The sequence below is a fragment of the Mobula hypostoma genome, chromosome 23 (assembly GCF_963921235.1).
Source record: "Mobula hypostoma chromosome 23, sMobHyp1.1, whole genome shotgun sequence".
Classification (NCBI taxonomy): domain Eukaryota; kingdom Metazoa; phylum Chordata; class Chondrichthyes; order Myliobatiformes; family Myliobatidae; genus Mobula; species Mobula hypostoma.
The window spans coordinates 36,574,293-36,596,282 of NC_086119.1; the positions used below are offsets into that span (position 1 = coordinate 36,574,293).

The 21,990-nt window shown below is 43.7% G+C and overlaps 1 protein-coding gene across 2 annotated transcripts in view; it reads left to right on the top strand.

The window, feature by feature from the left end:
- Window positions 1-625: 625 nt before the first annotated feature.
- LOC134336674 (peripheral-type benzodiazepine receptor-associated protein 1) overlaps window positions 626-21,990 on the top strand; it is a 321,894-nt gene continuing 300,529 nt past the window's right edge. Inside the window, exons 1-2 of one of the 2 annotated variants that reach the window (XM_063031028.1) lie at window positions 626-647; window positions 3,072-3,165. In XM_063031028.1, coding sequence (XP_062887098.1) covers window positions 3,103-3,165 — 63 coding nt within the window. In that variant the 5' untranslated portion in view covers window positions 626-647; window positions 3,072-3,102. Of the gene's footprint in view, window positions 648-3,071; window positions 3,166-18,766; window positions 19,285-21,990 lie in introns of those variants that run through there. The other variant, XM_063031030.1, reaches the window with a different exon arrangement.

Genomic DNA, 21,990 nt, shown 5'->3' on the forward strand with positions numbered 1-21,990 from the left:
CAGCCTCTAACCTGTATGTATGTGATTGCTCCAACAAGAGAGTTTGTTCAACATGATCAATGACATTTTTGATCAAAGGCATTTTGATTCAACAGCATTGTGGCAGTGGAAAACACAGCCAATAGTAATGTCATTGGTGAATAAGCATTTTCTATTCCCAATTGGAAGAATTCGGCTTGATAGGACTATCTTAGAAAAAGAAACACTTATCTATTTCTTTTTACCCATTGGTTTCAATTAAAAGGATGGAATAAAGTTTCGGCACAGACTAGAAAAGACCAATAGCTTATTTTCTGTGCTGTAGTGCTCTATGGATTGTGGCAATTCCTTCATCTAGTCTGTGTGGGATTAATGTACCGAGGTACCCCCACTCACCCTCCCCACCCCAGCCACCCCACCCATACCCACCGCAGCCACTCTTCCCCACCCCCCCTCCCCTCACCTGCCATCCCTGCCCTGCCCTGCCCTGCCCTACCACCCCTCAAGTCATGCTGTTTCACTGGCGGCCAGCCGATGGCACTGCGGCCCGCTATTTCCCGGTTGACCACCCGGCGGCGCTGCGTACCGCGATTCCGCGACTGCCCAGCTGGCGGCGCTGCAGCCGCGTTGCTGGGGTAACGGTTGCATGGCGCCGCCGCCGGCTACGGGTGAGTATCCGCGGTCGCAGAGGTTCGGGCGCCGGTCTCGAAAACAGCCCCAAACCGTGTGGCAGTTTCAGGTTTGCGGCCGTGAGTCGGCTCAGAGCTGGACTTAAATAGCGGCCGGCGATTAAGCTCCCGAGCTGGAGTTCTCCGGCTGGGTGAGCCCAGGCCAAGATACACGACGTTAGCCTGAGACGTCAGCCAGAGGGACAGCCCCCTCCCCGGCACCACCGATCAACCCCATCCACCGATATTCAAACTACTCAGGCACCGGCAGCCCGCTATTCTCACGACCCTAACCCTGACCATTGTGGACCCCAACACCCTCCTAGTGCAGATCACCCACCACCCCGAGCCCCCTAGATCCCTCGAGACCACTTCCGGATTACCCGACTCCCCTCCCCTCCCCTCCCCTCCCCATACATTCCTCTGACTCCACTGACTATCCCCCGACCCTGAATGCCCCGTCTGAACCCGAGACCTCTTCGACCCCCTCCCCTTTCCCTCCCCCTGACCCCCCTCCCCTTTCCGTCCCCCTGACCCCCCTCCCCCTTCCGCCCCCCTGACCCCCCTCCCCTTCCGCCCCCCTGACCCCCCTCCCCCTTCCGTCCCCCTGACCCCCCTCCCCCTTCCGTCCCCCCTGACCCCCTTCCCTTTCCGAGCCCGTGATCCCCCTCCCCTTTCCGAGTCCCTGACCCCCCTCCCCTTTTCGAGTCCCTGACCCCCCTCCCCTTTTCGAGTCCCTGACCCCCCTCCCCTTTTCGAGCCCGAGTCGGCCTCCTCCGTTCCAAATCATGACACCTCCTCTCCGAACCTGTCTCCCCCACCAAACCCGACTTCCCCCTGACGCCGACTCCCCCGAACCCAATTCACCTCTCGAGTTGTCCGGACTCTGGCACATCCCTCTGATTACCCCCCTTCCCCGACTCCTCTCAACCCCTGATCCCAACCTGGGCACGCTGGGTTCAGAAACTGGCGGTTTATCGCCAGCAGAGGACATGGGTGGGGGTGAGGATAGGGCTACTCCTCCCCACCTCATGGTCCTGAGGTGAATGACGGGGAGAGGTTTGTTGCCTACTGAGGCAATCTGGTCACCTGGAGTGAGATTTGGGGCTTTGCTTCATTTCTGGTGTTAATTTTGTTAATTTAAGTTTATGTTGACATATACATTGTCTTTGCCATGTTGCAAAAAGCTAATTTTCATTGCATGGGCTATGACAATAATAAACTTGTAGAACTTGTAGAACCATAAATAATAGAATTTTAACCTGTTCTCTCTCTTCACATCACAGCTGCAAGTACCACCTGTGTTTACTAAGGAAAGTCTCTTTCCTAGCTCTTTTGCTTGTCCTATTGCTGCAGGAAGTCAATACTAAATCTGTAGAAGGAATATGAATAATCTTACTTGTAATATGTATGATCTTTCAGTCAAGCAAACTGGAATCAAAATTATTGGGGGGGGGGTTACAGACAAGAGGAGAAGACACAGGGGGCAAGAGATAATACCGGCATATCACTGCAAATCCATGTGACATGCTGGCGGGAGGTGCTGGCACTGCTGGGTGTAAACTAACTTCACAGATGATCAAGGGTTGTGGAGACTGAAGGAGGTCCCAGAGAAGGACGCTGCTGAACCAGGGGTGACAGATGTGCAGGAATGATAGGAGCTGCAGGGGGTTCCTGTAGGGGCAGAGGATGCATTACGACAAAAATCAATGGGCCCATTAGTGTGAGTGGAGCACGGATGCAGGGAGAGAAACTAGATCACTGCGTCACTCCAGAAACTTACCTGTTTGAAAAGACAGAAGACCCTGAATAAACAGCTGAGGGATGATGACTGAGAAATCTTTATCACCTGGGCTGATTTTGGGAGAAGTCTTGGGAATGTAGCAATGGGTGCGAGCTGTGAGAGAGACTATGCCGATAACTCCCTTGAAATATAAGAGATTTTCTAGTGAATGAGTAAATGATGAAAACCCAGTGGAGCTACTTGCAAATAGGTATTTCCTTGTGAATTTGTTTAATCTAGATTCCTTAGCAGGCAGTTACCAGTGATTCCGAGATTAACTACAAAATAGTTATCCCTTGTAACCCACTGCAAGGAATTGCTCCTGGTGAACACCTGAGAGAAAAAACGCAGAACAGGTGGGTCTTGTCTATTGAATTAGGAAGGGATATGTTTCTGAATGAAAGCCTCCAATCACTGGAGGTCTTGTGTTTCCTGGCAACATTTCCAAGTGACATACAATAGCAAACAAACTCTTAGTTACTGCCCAGAAACTGCGGCAATAAGAAGTTGCTCCTGCTAAAACTTATTTAAAACATAGTGTTACTCTTGAGCAATGTTATGAATCATTTTTGCTGAAGAAAAACAGTATAAAATCAATCTGTTATCTGGTACCCATATACTGATTTCAGGGTCTATTACAGAACTCCTTATTGTCAGCTAGTCCCCGTATCCATGTCCTCTGGAAGATGGCAGCTTCAGACTCCCTCTGAATCACTTGTTGGCACAAGCAGTAAGGTAAGACTTTCTTGCTTCTTTAATAGTTCTTGTAGTACATCTGTTGCCATTGTTATATGGCAAGGTTTTAGAATATTGATTAAAATTGCAGGGAAAGCCAGGATGAGTGGGGCACTTTCAAGTGTTGCAAGTAGTTTAAATAAACTTATGTTTATGCACATCCCCTCCTTAGCTGAGATGCCCCTGTCCCTGAGATGTTTCCAACTCAAGGTTTCTGTACTTGTCACGTTCTGGCCTAACCAGTGGCTTTACCATTGACAACCTTCTCTTGGTTCTCAGGTTGAGACACTTGCTCACAGTTTCTTGGCTATTGTTAAAGTTCATGTAAAACCTCCTTAAGCCAGGTGGCTGGATATCAGACCTAACTCTGTATATGGCGCGATTGAAGTAGGAAACCTATTTCTGTGTTGATGGTTCAAATAAATGCAAGTTGTAGTCATTGTGATAGAATGCAATGAGTAATACAGATCAGATAGTCTCATATCCAACTCATTGTCCATAGGCGGTGGGCAACTTCTATCCAACCTATTGTCTGCTATAGCAAATCTCAGTACCTTGTGGTTAGTTTTGGCAAAAGCCAGTTAGTTTTTATTAATTAACTGTAATATATGGATACCAGTTAAATAAAGTGGAGAAGCAGCATGAATAACTTGGCCGTTTGCATCTGCTTCACCATTCATTAACGTCTTTACCTCAGCTACTTTACTATGCTTTGTCCAATGACAACCTTATTATCCAGAAATTCACCCAGTTCTGTTCTGAGTACAGCTATTTTCTTTGAAGAATTTCAAAAGCTGGGTGAAGAAGTTTCTTCTCATCTGCATCTGGGCGGCTGATCACCTATTTTGAGACTCCAGCACTTGGTTTGGAGAGTGAACGTCCATAAAATAGCAAAACTTGTTCTTGCCAAGACTATATAACTTCAAGAGTACTCTTGTATTTGAACCCTGCTATAGTCAAGGCCAACCTACCATTACTTCTCCAATTATTTCCAGTAGCTGCATGTTACCTTTAGTGATTCATGGACAAAAACAACCAAGTACGTTTGTAAGATGGTACATCAGAATGTTGCGGGAGCTCTATATGCTTCCTTAATACAGCCCCTCCTGGGAATAGCACTGAGTAAACACGGTCTACTGGGCAACAAATAAGTGTATGAATGTGCACAGAGACTGATAGACCTGTGTGAGTGTGCACAATGATCAGTCATGGGTGGACGTCTATACTGCAGATTCCAGTGCGATTTGGTTTCACTGCTGTGTTCTTGATTCCTTGTGTTCGTGTTAAGCTTCTGGTTGATTTTATTCAGAGTTTAATGGTCTCTTAGTTTATCAGATTAAACTAAGTAATACGAACAGTTGAAACTTATTACAACCTAAAATGTGTTGACATTATTGTTCCGCAAAATTTGGATATTCTCCAATTTTCCCAACACTATTCTACTCCACTCACTTTCTGTCCGACCCTCTGTGGCTTCAGTTGGATATATTCTGATGTTCAGGCATTTGATAGTTTAGAATCACTTTCAGTGCTTCATTCTCTTTTGTATTACTGGATGAGACTTTTGCAGCTGTTCTGTATTTGCTGGGAAACATGATAAAATGTCTGCAACTCCAGATGGGTTCCGCTTTAAATAGCAGGCAATAATTAAATAGTGTTTTAGAACTGAGGATTACTTTGATTCTTTTGGCAGAGCTCTTAATTATCTGTTTCAATGTGTCCCTCAAAATATTGGGTGCATGTGTCTGTATCTCCTATATCATTTGTTGGTATTGTATTTAATGTGTGACTAGCTTAGATGGTGCTGTTTCATTTCGGGAACTTGAGTTTGGATGTGCTCCAGATTGGCAGGCTGAAGTTCTAGTTAACTTTGGGAAGAATGTGTTCAGGTTGTTTCAGTTTAGTTGTTGGTGGAAGAAGAGATAATGCTGTAAATACTTAGCAGATAAGGCAGCATCAATGGAATGGAAAACAGAGTTAATATTTCAGTTTAGGATCATTGGAACTTAGAATGTTAGAAAACAAATTAGTTTTATGTTGCAGAGAAGTGGGTGGCAGAGGGATAGACAGGACAAAAGGATAACTTCTGATCGGGTGAGGTCAGGTTTGCCCGGGTATTAGGTTTGCAAAGCTATCTAGTTCATAAATCATCTCCCAGATATAATAGTGGCCAAAGGACCTAGGGTAATGGATGAGCTGAAGGCAATTTATATTAGACAGGAAATGGTGTTGGATAGACTGTTGGGTCTGAAGGCTGATAAGTCCCCAGGACCTGATGGTCTGCATCCCAGACTACTTAAGGAGGTGGCTTTAGTAATCATGGACGCATTTGTAATCATTTTCCAATGTTCTATGGATTCAGGATCAGTTCCTGTGGATTGGCAGGTGGCTAATGTTGTCCCACTTTTCAAGAAGGGAGGAAGAGAGAAAACAGGGAATTATGGACTGGTTAGCCTGACGTCAGTGGTGGGAAAGATGCTGGAGTCAATTATAAAAGATGAAATTACGACACATTTGGATAGCAGTAACAGGATAGGTCCGAGTCAGCATGGATTTACGAAGGGGAAATCGTGCTTGACTAATCTTCTGGAATTTTCTGAGGATGTAACTATGAAAATGGACAAGGAAGAGCCAGTGGATGTAGTGTACCTGGATTTACAGAAAGCCTTTGATAAAGTCCCACGTAGGAGATTAGTGGGCAAAGTTAGGGCACATGGTATTGGGGGCAGAGTACTGACATGGATTGAAAATTGGCTGGCTGACAGGAAACAAAGAGTAGCGATTAACGGGTCCCTTTCGGAATGGCAGGTGGTGACCAGTGGGGTACCGCAGGGTTCAGTGCTGAGACCGCAGCTGTTTACAATATACATTAATGATTTAGATGAAGGGATTAAAAGTAACATTTGCAAATTTGCAGATGACACAGCTGGGTGGCAGTGTGAAATGTGAGGAGGATGTTATGAGAATGCAGGGTGACTTGGACAGGCTGGGTGAGTGGGCGGATGCATGGCTGATGCAGTTTAATGTGGATAAATGTGAGGTTATCCACTTTTGTGGTAAGAACAGGAAGGCAGATTATTATCTAAATGGAGTCAAGATAGGAAAAGGGGAAGTACAACGAGATCTAGGTGTTCTTGTACATCAGTCACTGAAAGTAAGCATGCAGGTACAGCAGGCAGTGAAGAAAGCTAATGGCATGCTGGCCTTCATACCAAGGGGAATTGAGTATAGGAGCAAAGAGGTCCTTCTGCAGCTGCACAGGGCCCTGGTGAGACCATACCTGGAGTATTGTGTGCAGTTTTGGTCTCCAAATTTGAGGAAGGACATTCTTGCTATTGAGGGAGTGCAGCATAGGTTCACAAGGTAATTCCCAGTATGGCGGGACTGTCATATGTTGGAAGATTGGGGCGACTGGGCTTGTATACACTGGAATTTAGAAGGATGAGAGGGGATCTGATTGAAACATATAAGATTATTAAGGGATTGGACACGCTGGAGGCAGGAAGCATGTTCCCGCTGATGGGTGAGTCCAGCACCAGAGGCCATAGTTTAAGAATAAGGGGTAGGCCATTTAGAACGGAGTTGAGGAAAAACTTTTTCACCCAGAGTGGTGGATATGTGGAATGCTCTGCCCCAGAAGGCAGTGGAGGCCAAGTCTCTGGATGCTTTCAAGAAAGAGATGGATAGAGCTCTTAAAGATAGTGGAATCAAAGGTTATGGGGATAAGGCAGGAACTGGATACTGATTGTGGATGATCAGCCATGATCACAGTGAATGGCAGTACTGGCTCAAAGGGCCGAATGGCCTACTCCTGCACCTATTGTCTATTTTCTAGTGTGGCATTTAAGGAGAGGAGAAACAAAGGGGCATGGAAAAGCCATGGAATGCAGGGCTTTGCAGAAAAGTAAAAGGATATTTTAGGAATACGCAGTACATTGGGTTGTGTCTGAGGAGAGAATCTGGTGATCTGGCCGATTTTTGATACAAACAGAGAAAGCAGGTTATCTGAAATTGTTGAATTTGGTATAAACTTCTGAAGATTATAACATGCAGTGATATGAAACTGGAAAATTTCATTACTTTTGCCGTCCATTTTAGTAAGATCTATGGTAATGTCCGTGATTCAAGTACCATATCCATGGTTGAGTTGGGAAGGATGTTTTTGGCCGCACACTTAAATTGTGTCCCAGTTACTCGTATTCAGTACATATTGTAATGATTATCTGTTGTAATATTTTCATCTCTTCATATGCATTATTTGTTATTCTCGATGGATTTGTCCCTACTTGCATTGCAATGTATTATTCATTGGTGTGAGACTGAATGGAAGTTTAATTTAATATGCGCCTGAGGAGTTCTTTGCTGGCAACTCTGTCTTTATTATATGTGTGTGTGCATGTATATGTCAGACTGTGAAACTTGCCGTTTTTGAAATTCACTGATTACGAGATAACATGAGTGTTGATGGATTACTGTTGGCTATCCCAAATAACTTAGCCTCTGAGTCATAGGATAATTTGGGACCATATGTCACAGCGTATCATGGGCAAAGAGGTGCCAACAGAAGGAAATACTAAAGAGAAGGATGAACTGGAGTGTCGAATTATAGTATAAGGGTTTCCTGAACATTTAGAATCAGAGGGGTCAAGGCAAAACTGATTGAGTTCAGAGAGGAAGTACATGAGAAGAGAATAATCAGTAAGTAAGAATATATGGGGAAGTGGGGTGGAGCAATCATATTGGTAAGTTGTAAGTATTAAGATGTAGAATGTTGGAAGTAGACATATGATCTTTGGTTTGATAAGGGATGACTGTGCAAGCGCATGGATGTCAGCGAGTTAGACCACTGCGAAGAGTTTAAAAGGAGAAAACTGTATAGAGTGGGTGCCGGAGAAGCAGGTGAGCGGGTTAAGGAACTGGAGCTGCAACTTGATGACCTTCGTCTGGTCAGGGAAAGTGAAGAGGTGATAGAGAGGAGCTATAGGCAAGAAGTCACACCAGGGCCTCGGGAGACAGATAAGTGGGTAACAATCAGGAGAGGGAAGGGCAAGGGTCAGATTCTAGAGGGTACCCCTCTGGCTGTACCCCTTAACAATAAGTACTCCTGTTTGAGTACTGTTGTGGTGGGGGGATGGCCTACCTGGGGGGAAAGCAACAGTGGCCGCACCTCTGGCACAGAGTCCGGCCCTGCGGCTCAGGAGGTTCGGAAAAGGAAGAAGGCAGCAATAATAGGGGACTCTAGTTTGGGGGTCTGACAGGCGATTCCGTGGACGCAGGAAAGAAATGCGGATGATAGTTTGCCTCCCAGGTGCCAGGGTCCGGGATGTTTCTGATCTCATTCACGATATCTGAAGTGGGAAGGTGTACAGACAGAGGTTGTGGTACATATTGGTAACAAAGACATAGGTAGGAAAAGGGAGGAGGTCCTGAAAACAGATTGAAGGGAGTTAGGAAGGAAGTTGAGTAGCAGGACCTCACAGGTAGTCATCTCAGATTTGTTGCCTGTGCAGGAGTAGAGGAGTAGAGTGAGGTGGAGAATAAATGTGTGGCTGAGGGATTGAAGCAGAGGGCAGGGATTTAGATTTCTGGATCATTGGGACCTTTTTTGGGGCAGTCGTGATCTGTACAAAAAGGATAAGTTGCATTTGAATCCAAGGGGGAACAAATATCCTGGCAGGGAGGTTTGCTAAGGCCATTGAGGAGAGTTTATTGAGGGGGAATCAAACTGAAGAGATGGAGGAAGGGGTGGTTGGCTCACAAATAGAGAAAGCTTGGAGACAATGTGAGAGGGAGGACAGGCAGGTGATAGAGAAGGGATGTGCTCAGACCGATGGTTTGAGATGTGTCTACTTTACTGCAGGAAGCATCATGAACAAAGCGGATGAGTTTAGAGCGTGGATCTGTACTTGGAGTTACGATATTGTGGCCATTACAGAGACAGATGGCTCAGGACAGGAATGGTTACTTTGAGTACTAGGCTTCAGATGTTTCAGAAAAGACAGGGAGGGAGGCAAAAGAGGTGGGGGCATGGCACTGCTGATCAGAGATAGTGTCATGGCTGCAGAAAAGGAGGAAGTCCTGGAGGGAAGTTAGGAACAGGAAGAGGTCAATAACTCTACTGGGTGTTTTTTTTATAGACCATCCAATAGTAACAGTGACATCGAGGGGCGGATAAGGAGACAGATTCTGGAAAGGTGTAATAATAACAAGGTTGTTGTGGTGGGAGATTTTAAATTCCCAAATATTGATTGGCGTCTCCCTGGAGCAAGGGGTTTAGATGGGGTGGAGTTTGTTAGGTGTGTTCAAAAAGGTTTCCTGACACAATATATAGACAAGTCTACAAGAGGAGAGGCTGTACTTGATCTGGTATTGGGAAATGAACCTGGTCAGGTGTCAGATCTCTCAGTGGCAGAGCTTTTGGAGATAGTGATCACAATTCTATCCTTTACCATAGCATTGGAGAGGGAAAGGAGCAGACAAATTAGGAAAGCCTTTAATTGGAGTAAGGGGTATATGAAGCTATCAGGCAGGAACTTGGAAGCATTATTTGGGAACGGATGTTCTCAGGGAAATGTACGGTAGAAATGTGAGAAATGTATGGCAAAAATGTGGCAAATTTCAGGGGATGTTTGTGTGGCATTCTGCATAGATGTGTTCCAGTGAGACTGGGAAAGGATGGTAGGGTACAGGAACCGTGGCATCCAAAGACTGTTGAAAATCCAGTCAGGAAAAGAAAATCTTATGAAAGGTTCAAAAAACTAGGCAATGATAGAGATCTAGAAGATTATAAGGCTAGCAGGAAGGAGTTTAAGATTGAAATTAAGAGAGCCAGAAGGGGCCATGAGAAAGCCTTGGCAAGCAGAATTAAGGAAAACTGCAAGGCATTCTACAAGTATGTGACGAGCAAGAGGATAAGACATGAGAGAATAGGACCAATCAAGTGTGATAGTGGAAAAGTATGTATGGAGCCGGAGGAGATACCACAGATACATCACTTAATGAATACTTTACTTCAGTATTCACAACGGAAAAGGATCTTGGCGATTGTAGGGATAACTTACAGCGGATTGAAAAGCTTGAGCATTTGGACATGAAGAAAGAGGATGTGCTGAAGCTTTAGGAAAGCATCAAGTTGGATAAGTCTCTGGGACCGAATGGGTTGTACCCCAGGCTACTGTGGGAGGCGAGGGAGGAGATTGCTGAGCCTCTGGCGATGATCTTTGCATCATCAATGAGGACGGGAGTGGTTCTGGAGGACTGGAGGGTTGCAGATGTTGTTCCCTTATTCAAGAAAGGGAGTAGAGATAGCCCAGGAAATTGTAGGCCAGTGAGTCTATGTTGATGGAAAAGATCCTAAGAGGCAGGATTTATGAACATTTGGAGAGGCATAATATGATTAGGAATAGCCAGCATGGCTTTGTCAAAGGCAGGTCGTACCTTACAAGCCTGATTGAATTTTTTGAGGATGTGACTAAACACATTGATGAAGGTAGAGCAGTAGATGTAGTGTATATGGATTTCAGCAAGGCATTTGATAAGGTACACCATGCAAGGCTTATTGAGAAAGTAAGGAGGCATGGGATCCAAGGGGACATTGCTTTATCGATCCAGAACTGGCTTGCTCACGGAAGGCAAAGAGTAGTTGTAGATGGGTCATATTCTGCATGGAGGTCGGTGATCAGTGGTGTGGCTCAGGGATCTGTTCTGGGACCCCTTCTCTTCGTGATTTTTATACATGACCTGGATAATGAAGTGGAGGGATGGGTTAGTAAATTTGCTAATGACACAAAGGTTGGGGGTGTTGTGGATAGTGTGGAGGATTGTCAGAGGTTGCAGCAGGACAGCGATAGGATGCAAAACAGGGCTGAGAAGTGGCAGATGGAGTTCAACCCAGATAAGTGTGAAGTAGTTCATTTTGGTAGGTCAAATATGATGGCAGAATATAGTAGTAATGGTAAGACTCTTGGCAGTGTGGAGGATCAGAGGGATCTTGGGGTCTGAGTCCATAGGACACTCAAAGATGATGCGCAGATTGACTGTGCGGTTAAGAAAGCATACGGTGCATTGGTCTTCATCAACAGTGGGATTGAGTTTAAGAGCCGAGAAGTAATGTTACGGCTTTATAGGACTCTGGTCAGACCGCACTTGGAGTACTTTGCTCAGTTCTGGTCACCTCGCTACAGGAAGGATGTGGAAACTATAGAAAGGGTGCAGGGGAGATTTACAAGGATGTTGGCTAGATTGGGGAGCATGCCTTCTGAGAATAGGTTGAGTGAACTCGGCCTTTTCTCTTGGAGTGGCAGAGGATGAGAAGTGACCTGATAAAGGTGTGTAAGATGATGAGAGAAATTGATCGTGTGGATAGTCAGAGGCTTCTTTTTCCCAGGGCTGAAATGGCTAACATGAGAGAGCACAGTTTTTAGGTGCATGGAAGTAGGTACAGAGGAGATGTGAGGGGTAAGTTTTTTACGCAGAGAGTGGTGAGTTTGTGGAATAGGCTGCCGGTAATGGCGGTGGAGGCAGATACGATAGGGTCCTTTCAGAGACTCCTGGATAGGTACATGGAGCTTAGAAAAATAGAGGGCTATGGGTAACCAGGTAATTTCTAAGTAAGTACATGTTCAGCACAGCATCATGGGCCAAAGGGCCTCTATTGTTCTGTAGGTTTTCTATGTTTCTTTGTTTCTCATATGGCTGACAAAGGTTTCCAAATTTCCAGAATAAATCAATAATCTTTATAAGAATAGGCTGGTAGGGGCTTGAAGGAAGGATACTTGGGTCACAGACTTTTCTTAACAGTCATAAAAGTCACAGTGGGGAAAGTAGAAAGAAAGTCGTGAGTTACAAAACCTCAATATTTAAATAGATAAGATGCTTAGTCGTTAAAAATGGAGGTGAATGAGAAGAGTACAGAGGTTTTCCTGAGGAAAGTGTAAGATCAGAATTAATTGGAATATCAGCATTATAATCAGTACTTTTACTGTGGCTTGGTATCAGGAAAGCCAACAAATTATAAACAACATTTCAACCTCTGGTATGGTTCATTTTAGGACTTGATGTTATAAGGCAGCTGTAAATCTAGAGCCAATAGAGGTGAAAAATGTTCATCGGCATGATGCTGGTGAATGGTTGATGAGACGATACAGACACCTGAGATCAACAGAGTTGCTCGTATCAAAGTTAATAGTTACTGGATCTGCTCCAATTTGCCTACCATCACAACATGTCAGCAGCAGATGCCATTTCATTGGCTCTTCATTCAGATCTGGAACATCTGGACAATGAAGGTGCATACATCAGGATGTTCTTTATTGACTACGGTTCAGCATTCAACGCTATCATCCCCTCAAAACTAATGAGAAAGCTCCAAGACGTAGGCCTTGACAGCTCCTTGTGCAACTTTGACTTTCTCACTTACAGGCCCCAGTCAGTATCGATTGGCAAACATGTTTCCTCCACAATCATCACCAACGCAGGTGTACCACAGGGCTTTCTGCTTAGTCCCATGCTCTACTCAATACTTGTGTAACCGCAGCTGCAAAACCTTATTTAAGTTTACTGGTGACCACCCTTGCTGGCTAAATCAAAGATGGTGATGAATCAGATATAGGAGGAAGGTTGAAAATCTGATTAAATAGTGCCACAACAATGATATCTTCCTCAAAATCAGAAGAAGCCAAAGAGCTGATTATCTACTACAGGAGGAAGAAGCTGGAGGTCCATGAGCCCGTCCTCATTAGGGAACGGAAGTGGAAATGGTTTAGAGACTTGGGTGTGGGGCAATTATAGGTCAGGCCAGAGTCTAAGTCTGCTCTGTTCAAAAGACAGTAGTGTGGATGTCAGATTCTGTGATGCAGAAAGTGAATGAGGACCCTCCCAGGTCAGCAAGTTGTTGGCGGGTTCTGGAGTTGGAGTGTCATGTGGGCAGGAGGAATGAGTTCTGATGACTGGTTTGCAAATCAGTGATACCAGTGTTTGGGGTCTGGTAATCGATGAGAATGGAGTTTGAAGCCTAGTGTTCAGTGATTGGTGTGTCCTGGGATCGATGCCAGGGATTGAGGCCTGAGGGTTGAATCAGAAGTCCGGAAGTTCAGGTCCGTTGGCTGAAATGGTGAAACTTTGCGATTCTTCTGCTAGGGAAGTCAAAGTCCAGTGTCTGCAAATCCGAGTCCGTTAGAGACCTGGCGTGGGATTGAAGGACTTGGTATGTGGGGATGAAGGCAGCAGTTTTGTTTTACTGTTGTTGCTTGTTCTGCCGAGCATCGTAGGCATACTATGCTGTCGCTAAAATATGTTGTGGCACTTGCAGGATGCCCCCAGTCTTGGGTGTATTGGTTGTTAATACAAATGATACATTTCACTGTATGTTTTGATATGCATGTAAAAAATAAAACTTGAATCTTGTTTTATGAGGGTCAGTAATTTCAAATTCCTTGGTGTTAACGTATCTGAGTGTCATCACAAAAAAGTTATAACAGTCCCTCTACTTTCTTCGAAGTTTGCACAGATTTGGCATGTCACCAAAAACTTTGATTAACTTCTATAAGTGCACAGTGTAGAGTACCTATACTGGTTGCGTCACTGCCTGGTGTGGAAATGCCATGCCCAGAACAGAAAAGCCTACAGAAAGTGGTGGACACAGCCTAACAGATTGCTGGCAAAATGCTTCCCACCATTGAATATATTTATTTAAAGCACTGCTACAAGAACGTAGCATCCATCATCAAATACCTTCACCACCCAGGCTATGTCCTCTTCGCTGCTACCATTAGGTAGAGGGTACAAAAGCTTTAGGTCCACCAGTTTCAGGAACAGTTATTACCCTACAACCATCAGGCTCCTGAGTCAGTGGGAATAACTACAATCACCACTACTCTGAACTGATTCTACTCACTTTTAACAACTCTTTGCAACATGTTCTCAGTATCATAATTTTATTTGCAGTTTTTACACAGAGAGTGGTGAGTGCATGGAATGGGCTGCCGGCGACGGTGGTGGAGGCGGATACGATAGGATCTTTTAAGAGACCCCTGAATAGGTACATGGAGCTTAGAAAATAGAGGGCTATGGGTAACTCATGGTAATTTCTAAAGTAAGTACATGTTCAGCACAGCATTGTGGGCCAAAGGGCCTCTATTGTACTGTAGGTTTTCTATGTTTCTATGTTTGTATTTTGCAGATTGGTTGTTTGTCAGTCTTTGTTCATATATAGTTTTTCATAAATTATATTTTCCCCTGGAAATGCCAACAAGGAAATGAATCTCAAGGTACTATATGATTACATATACATACTTGGATAATAAATTTACTTTGAGATTTAAATTAAGACATGCAAAAAACTATGGAAATGTGTAGAGAAAATTATGATTATAATGGATGATAAGTAGAGTTTCTGGTGCAGCAAATGGTCCATTAATAATAAAACTTTTATGACCAAGGCTGAAGTAATTTATTGAACAAGATTACAACATGTATTGATTTAATGGTGTTATACTATAGCAGATTGCACAAAATATGAAGGATGCATAAATAGTCATAACAAATGACTCCCAAGCCCAATGTCCAATGGTCTAGAGAATTTGAGCTTTGAAAGGGAGAGCTAAAGCTATATCGATGTTACTGTTTGACTGCCTCGGACTACAAGCACTTGCTTCCTGTTCTTATTTTATCTAACAATGAGGCTCTGATTTTTCAGACAATGTTTGCCTCATTCTTTATCTTGACTGGGACGCAGTCTGTACCTCTCAGGAATGGATGCAAATGACTGATATCAAAATGCCAGTTATAAGTGACTTTGGTAAAAGCAACCTCGTGTCCAGGGATTTGGAGTTAAATGGACTTTTGTTATTGCCCATCTTTGATCTTCATTTTGGAATAAGCCCTAGGAACAAGTTCAATCAGCATTGTCTTGCCCCACCTTTATCTTTGGCCAAAATGTTAATATGAAGCCCACAGGATCACTTGAACATTTTAGTCACTAAATTATTATGATTTTCTCTTCTTTTGAATTTCCTTTTAAAGTTTTAATTTTGTATTTGCCTTTAGATTAGTTATGATTTAATTAATATTATATTTACATCATTCAGTTTTAAAAAATATTTTATATTTCTAATCTATACAGAATAAATGTTTTACTTTTGTTTCATCCATCTTTTGCATTAAATACAAATATAGGAAATCATAGTTACTTTGTAAGGAAAGCTACAGTACCATGTCTTCATGGTTTTTTAAGATTTTTCAGGTCTTCCTGCTGTCACATAACATCGCATGTTTGAGTCTGTTTCATATTTTTACCAGACTTTTATAATATGCTAATTACCATGTTTTGACACTCACAGGCAGATATTCAAGTGCCTGGTGATGTATATCAACAGGTTTGCCTGATTAACAGATTGGTTAGATTCTTTGCTAGTTTCTCCATAGAATGATCGTTACATCAAATGCAGTTTCACAGGTTCAGTCCAGGCCCGCATATAAACATTTAATGAAAGCCACTTTATCTTGATTGGGATGCAGTCTATTCTAATCTTTCTGGATGCTTACTAGAAGGACCATGTATACCAACCCCTTCTTCCATATTTGTATTTGGCCAAAGTGTTAACAAAGAAACATAATTGAAAATATTTTACCCTTTGAATTATTTTAAAGCTACAGATGCTGGAAGTCTTAAATACTATCTGAGAATTCTGGAAATCTTTAGTCGTTCAGGCAGTATCTGTGGAGAGGTAGAGCTAAGGTTGCAAGAAAAGATCATGGGTCTGAAATATTAGCTCTGTTTCTTTCTTCACAGATTCTGTTGAGAAGGACAAGAAAGTGCACCAAGGTAGGGCCACAGAAACTGTGATGGTATCCACAAAGCCCTAAACTCAAAAGCAGATTTTAAGCCGTATCGGATTATAGATATTTATGGGTACCCTCAGTATAGAAGCGTAATACTGTATCTACCTACTCTAAAGACCAGCTTACTTCCCTGTCTAATCTCTACAGTGAGGTCTAGGTGCCAATGCCCACTCTTGAGTGGTGGGTCCTCTCTCCCTATCAAGGTGGGAATACTTCCAGCTAACGAAGTAGTTTCGGCTTGATTTATTTCATTTTTAATGATACAGTTTTAAGTTCAGACAAATACTTTTTACCACATGGCGGATTTCTAATTCATAAAAGATTTTGTACCTCCTTCTGTTGGAAAGCCTGAAGTCGCACAGGAACAGCTTCTACTCCTCTGCTATCCGATTTCTAAATGGACATTGAACCCATGAACACTGCCTTACTACTTTCTTTATTTCTGTTTTTTTTTGCATTACTTATTTTAACTTAACTATTTAAAAGAAATATACATACTCTAATTCCGTTTTTATTTTCTCTATATTTATTTATCATGTATTTCATTGCACTTTTGTACTTTTGCCCGACGCCGGCCCCCTAGGCCTGAGTCGGCATAGTAGTCATTGCCCTGCTGCTGCAGAGTTAACAAATCTCACGATATATGCCGGTGATATTAAACCTGATTTTGATTTCCGAATTAGAAAGATTTACAAGCTATAAAGGATATCCAAACACAAATACAATTCTTATAAACTCAAAGAACATAGCAATGAGAAGCAGAAAACAATTTGTCCATCACAGAAACCGGAGGTTGGAGAATGAATTCACTTTCTTCTTTCTATCATTCTTAACAACTCCCTTCTCTTTCCGATCCATTTTCTGCTGGATGACACTATCTGCATGTAAACAACAGGAATTCTGCAGATGCTGGAAATTCCAGCAACACACATCAAAGTTGCTGGTGAACGCAGCAGGCCAGGCAGCATCTCTAGGAAGAGGTACAGTCGACGTTTCAGGCCGAGACCCTTCGTCAGGACTAACTGAAGGAAGAGTTAGTAAGACATTTGAAAGTGGGAGGGGGAGGGGAGATCCAAAATGATAGGAGAAGACAGGAGGGGGAGGGATAGAGCCAAGAGCTGGACAGGTGATTGGCAAAGGGGTATAAGAGGATCATGGGACAGGAGGACCGGGGAGAAGGAAAAGGGGGAGGGGGGAAAACCCAGAGGATGGGCAAGGGGTATAGTCAGAGGGACAGATGGAGAAAAAGGAGAGTGAGAGAAAGAATGTGTGTATAAAAATAAATAACGGATGGGGTACGAGGGGGAGGTGGGGCATTAGCGGAAGTTAGAGAAGTCGATGTTTATGCCATCGGGTTGGAGGCTACCCAGACGGAATATAAGGTGTTGTTCCTCCAACCTGAGTGTGGCTTCATCTTTACAGTAGAGGAGGCCGTGGATAGACATGTCAGAATGGGAATGGGATGTGGAATTGAAATGTGTGGCCACTGGGAGATCTTGCTTTCTCTGGTGGACAGAGCGTAGGTGTTCAGCAAAGCGGTCTCCCAGTCTGCATCGGGTCTCGCCAATATATAGAAGGCCACATCGAGAGCACCGGACACAGTATATCACCCCAGCCGACTCACAAGTGAAGTGTCGCCTCACCTGGGAGGACTGTCTGGGGCCCTGAATGGTGGTAAGGGAGGAAGTGTAAGGGCATGTGTAGCACTTGTTCCGCTTACAAGGATAAGTGCCAGGAGGGAGATCAGTGGGGAGGGATGGGGGGGACGAATGGACAAGGGAGTCACGTAGGGAGCGATCCCTGCGGAAAGCAGAGAGGGGGGAAGGGAAAGATGTGCTTAGTGGTGGGATCCGTTGGAGGTGGCAGAAGTTATGGAGAATAATATGTTGGACCCGGAGGCTGGTGGGGTGGTAGGTGAGGACCAGGGGAACCCTATTCCTAGTGGGGTGGTGGGAGGATGGAGTGAGAGCAGATGTACGTGAAATGGGGGAGATGCGTTTGAGAGCAGAGTTGATAGTGGAGGAAGGGAAGCCCCTTTCTTTAAAATAGGAGGACATCTCCCTCGTCCTGGAATGAAAAGCCTCATCCTGAGAGCAGATGTGGCGGAGACGGAGGAATTGCGAGAAGGGGATGGCGTTTTTGCAAGAAACAGGGTGAGAAGAGGAATAGTCCAGATAGCTGTGAGAGTCAGTAGGCTTATAGTAGACTATCTGCATGTGATGTTTTCCATATACTTTTGCTGAAACAAAGTGATTTACACAGTTGGTCTAAAAGCTGAGGACAATTGTGCAACTAACTTAGCTGTAGTAGCCTAGTTTAACATAGGGCAATTAGCATTGCCCCATTGTCTCGCGATTGGCTAATATAGACAATAAATTTCATGGGCACTTCATTTGGAAAACTACATCTCTTAGCAGCCAGCTCAAGTGTCCTTTTAACTTCAAACAAATCACTGCCTGCAATTTACATTCAGAATTAAAGACTGGCTCTTGTTTACAAGAAGTTAACAAGGAAAATTTGTTAGAAGTTTAACTTTGTCACAAATAACTCTGGCTCTTTGAAAAGGGCATGCTGCTATAGTAGAAAGTTGATGTTAACAATAAGCCTCTTGGGCCCTGGGAAGTGAATATCTATCACAAAGTACAAGTGTGAGCTGGTTATAGAAACGGGATTGGAAAATATCTGAGGATTATGAGAGAGATCAGGACATAAGTGACGGGCTAAAAATAATGAACAAATTGGCATCTCAGTGAGTTTCAAAGATGGAATTTTAAGAAGGTTAGTGATCAAGGTGGCTTAAAGGATGAAGATAAATTCTGAAAATGTAGATTGATAATATGTGCAATCTAGTGATGGCAGAAAAAAGTGTATGTAGGGAAAAGATTGCAGTTTTGTGGTATTATTGTGTCTTGGTGTCAACAAGAATTTTCTGATGAAATAGTACCACTCATACAATTGGAGAAACTTCAAATTTAAATGTTTAAAGCACTGCAAGAATTTCTTTTCACATATATTGAATGTCAATCTAAGAAGGGTTTTGATCAAATTTGTTTTGAATGCTGGCTCAAAGCATTAGCTTGATTGCTGGAATCTTTATATTGAGTGCACTGTAATTTGCATTTTTATTTTTTCTGTATAAACATTAATCTAGCATTGCATCAGTGAATGGGAACAAAAATCCTGCAGAATCCACTGGGAGATTGTTGTACATACCACAATGAGTGGAGATAACTGCAGTGCACAAGGAGTTTATTTTTATCAATGAGACATTCAGGAGAGGTAAGATTTTTTAACTTGGGAGTTGAGTACATGAGCAGGTCTACATTATTAATAGAGTCAGGGAGGCAAATGTCCTCTGTCACCTTGATAAAACCGCCAGAAATAAACACCTTGCAGAGAAGGGATTATTAATAGGATCTGGTTTCTGAAGGAGGCCCTGATGCGCCTAATCCCTGCCATACTGATCACAGTCCTGCAATCCTCTGGGAATGTTAGCCCTGCTGTGGCAGCTGCTGACAGTGTGACAAGAATGCTAACTCCTATTAGTCTAATTATCCCACATACATGAGCTGTTCGCCAATTCCAACTGTGAATCACCAGTTTCTTTGTGGTCTACAGGACTTCCCTAAAATTAATTTCACTGATTGTACCTTTGCCTGCTGGGTGCATGCTGTCTTTTCAGGATAGTGCCTTCATTTATACCAAGCAAATCCGAAGAGTGACTGACACACTTTCATGGTGTTTCGCTCGCAAAGAAACCTTTCTCCTCCACCTAGTTCCTGCACTCTTTATCCCAATTCTGCTCCAGATCTTGAAGGTAACAGTAGAGATTATTTTTAGTTTTACAAGTCAGTCCTACATGAGCCAGTATAATGTGTCAATGAAGATTTGATTTTGTTTCTCCAAAATAAGATATACCTATGATGTTTTAATTATGGAAACTACCATTTAGATCTGGATTCTGATAGAATTGCTGGAACCTGATGGTGTTTCGTTCAGATTTTTGACTGTGTTTAGACACCCAATAAACCATTGAGAAATAATTGTGAGTTGACTGATAGTATTTTGGAGAAAAGGAAAGGTTTTAAAGAAAAGATTGATAAAAGTGCAAAAGTGATGGACAATTAAAGGGTTTTTACATTTGGGGAAAAAAGAACTGCATAATTCTTTGCAGCTCAATGCTGAAGTAGACATCAAAAGAGCATGTCCGGGCTGGAACCCTGGATTTTTAATCTGGGATATTAATTCCTGAATTCTGAAGTTTGCAGAGGTTAGCTGTCTCCTGGATTAGATGTTAGATGTTTCCCTAACCTTCATCTGGTTAAGGAAAGTGAGGAGGTGATGGAAAGGAGCTAAAGGCAAGTAGTCACGCCGGGGCCTCGAGAGACAGATAAGTGCGTAACAGCCAGCAGAGGGAAAGGGAGGAGTCAGATACTAGAGACGATCCCCGTGGCTGTCCCCCTTAACAATAAATACTCCTGTTTGAGTACTGTTAGGGGGGACGGCTTACCTGGGGGAAGCAACAGTGGCTGCACCTCTGGCACAGAGTCTGGCCCACAGCTCAGAAGGGTAGGGAAAGGAAGAAGGCAGAGTTATAGGGTCAGATAGGCAATTCTGTGGATGCAGGAAAGAAATGCGGATGGTAGTTTGTCTCCCAGGTGTCAGGGTCTGGGATGTTTCTGATCGCGTCCATGGTATCCTGAAGTGGGAAGGTGAACAGCCAGAGGTCGTGGTACATATTGGTACCAACGACATAGGTAGAAAAATGGAGGAGGTCCTGAAAACAGACTAAAGGGAGTTAGGAAGGGAGTTGAGAAGCAGGACCTCAAATGTAGTAATCTCAGGATTATTGCCTGTGTCACGCGACAGTAGTGAGTATTGGAATAGAGTAAGGTGGAGGATAAATGCATGGCTGAGGGATCGGAGCAGGGGCAGGGATTCAGATTTCTGGATCATTGGGACCTCTTCTGGGGCAGGTGTGACCTGTACAAAAAGGACAGATTGCACTTGAAATGAGGGGAACCGATATCCTGGCAGAGAGGTTTGCTGAGGTTTAAACTAGAATTGTTGGGGAGTGGGAACCGAACTGAAGAGATGGAGCAAGGGGTGGTTGGCTCTCAAATAGAGAATGACTGGAGACAGTATGAGAGGGAGGATAGGCAGCTGATAAGGGATATGCTCAGACTGATGGTTTGAGATGTGTCTATTTTAATGCAAGAAGCACCATAAACAAAGTGGATGAGCTTAGAGCGTGGATCAGTACTTGGAGCTATGATGTTGTGGCCATTACAGAGACTTGGATGGCTAAGGGGCAGGAATGGCTACTTAGAATGCCAGGCTTTAGACGTTTCAGAAAGGACAGGGAGGGAGGTGGGGACGTGGCACTGCTTATCAGAGATAGTGTCACAGCTGCAGAAAAGGAGGAAGTCATGGAGGGATTGTCCACTGAATCTCTGGGTGGAAGTTGGGAACAGGAAGGAGTCAATAACGCTACTGGATGTTTTTTATAGATCACCCAGTCGTAACAGGAACATCGAGGAACAGATAGGGAGACAGATTCTGGAAGGGTGTAATAGTAACAGGGTTGTTGTGGGAGATTTTAAATTCCCAAATATTTATTGGCATCTCCCTAGAGCAAGGGGTTTAGATGGGATGGAATTTGTTAGGTGTGTTCAGGAAGGTTTCCTGACACAATATATAGATAAGCCTGCAGGAGGAGAGGCTGTACTTGATCTGATATTGGGAAATCAACCTGGTCAGGTGTCAGGTCACTCAATGGGAGAGCATTTTGGAGATAGTGATCACAATTCTGTCTCCTTTACCATAGCATTGGAGAGGGATAGGAACAGATGAGTTAGGAAAGCCTTTAATTGGAGTAAGGGGAAATATGAAGCTATTAGGTGGGAACTTGGAAGCATTAATTGGGAACGGATGTTCTCAGGGAAATTCATGGCAGAAATGTGGCAAATGTTCAGGGGATATCTG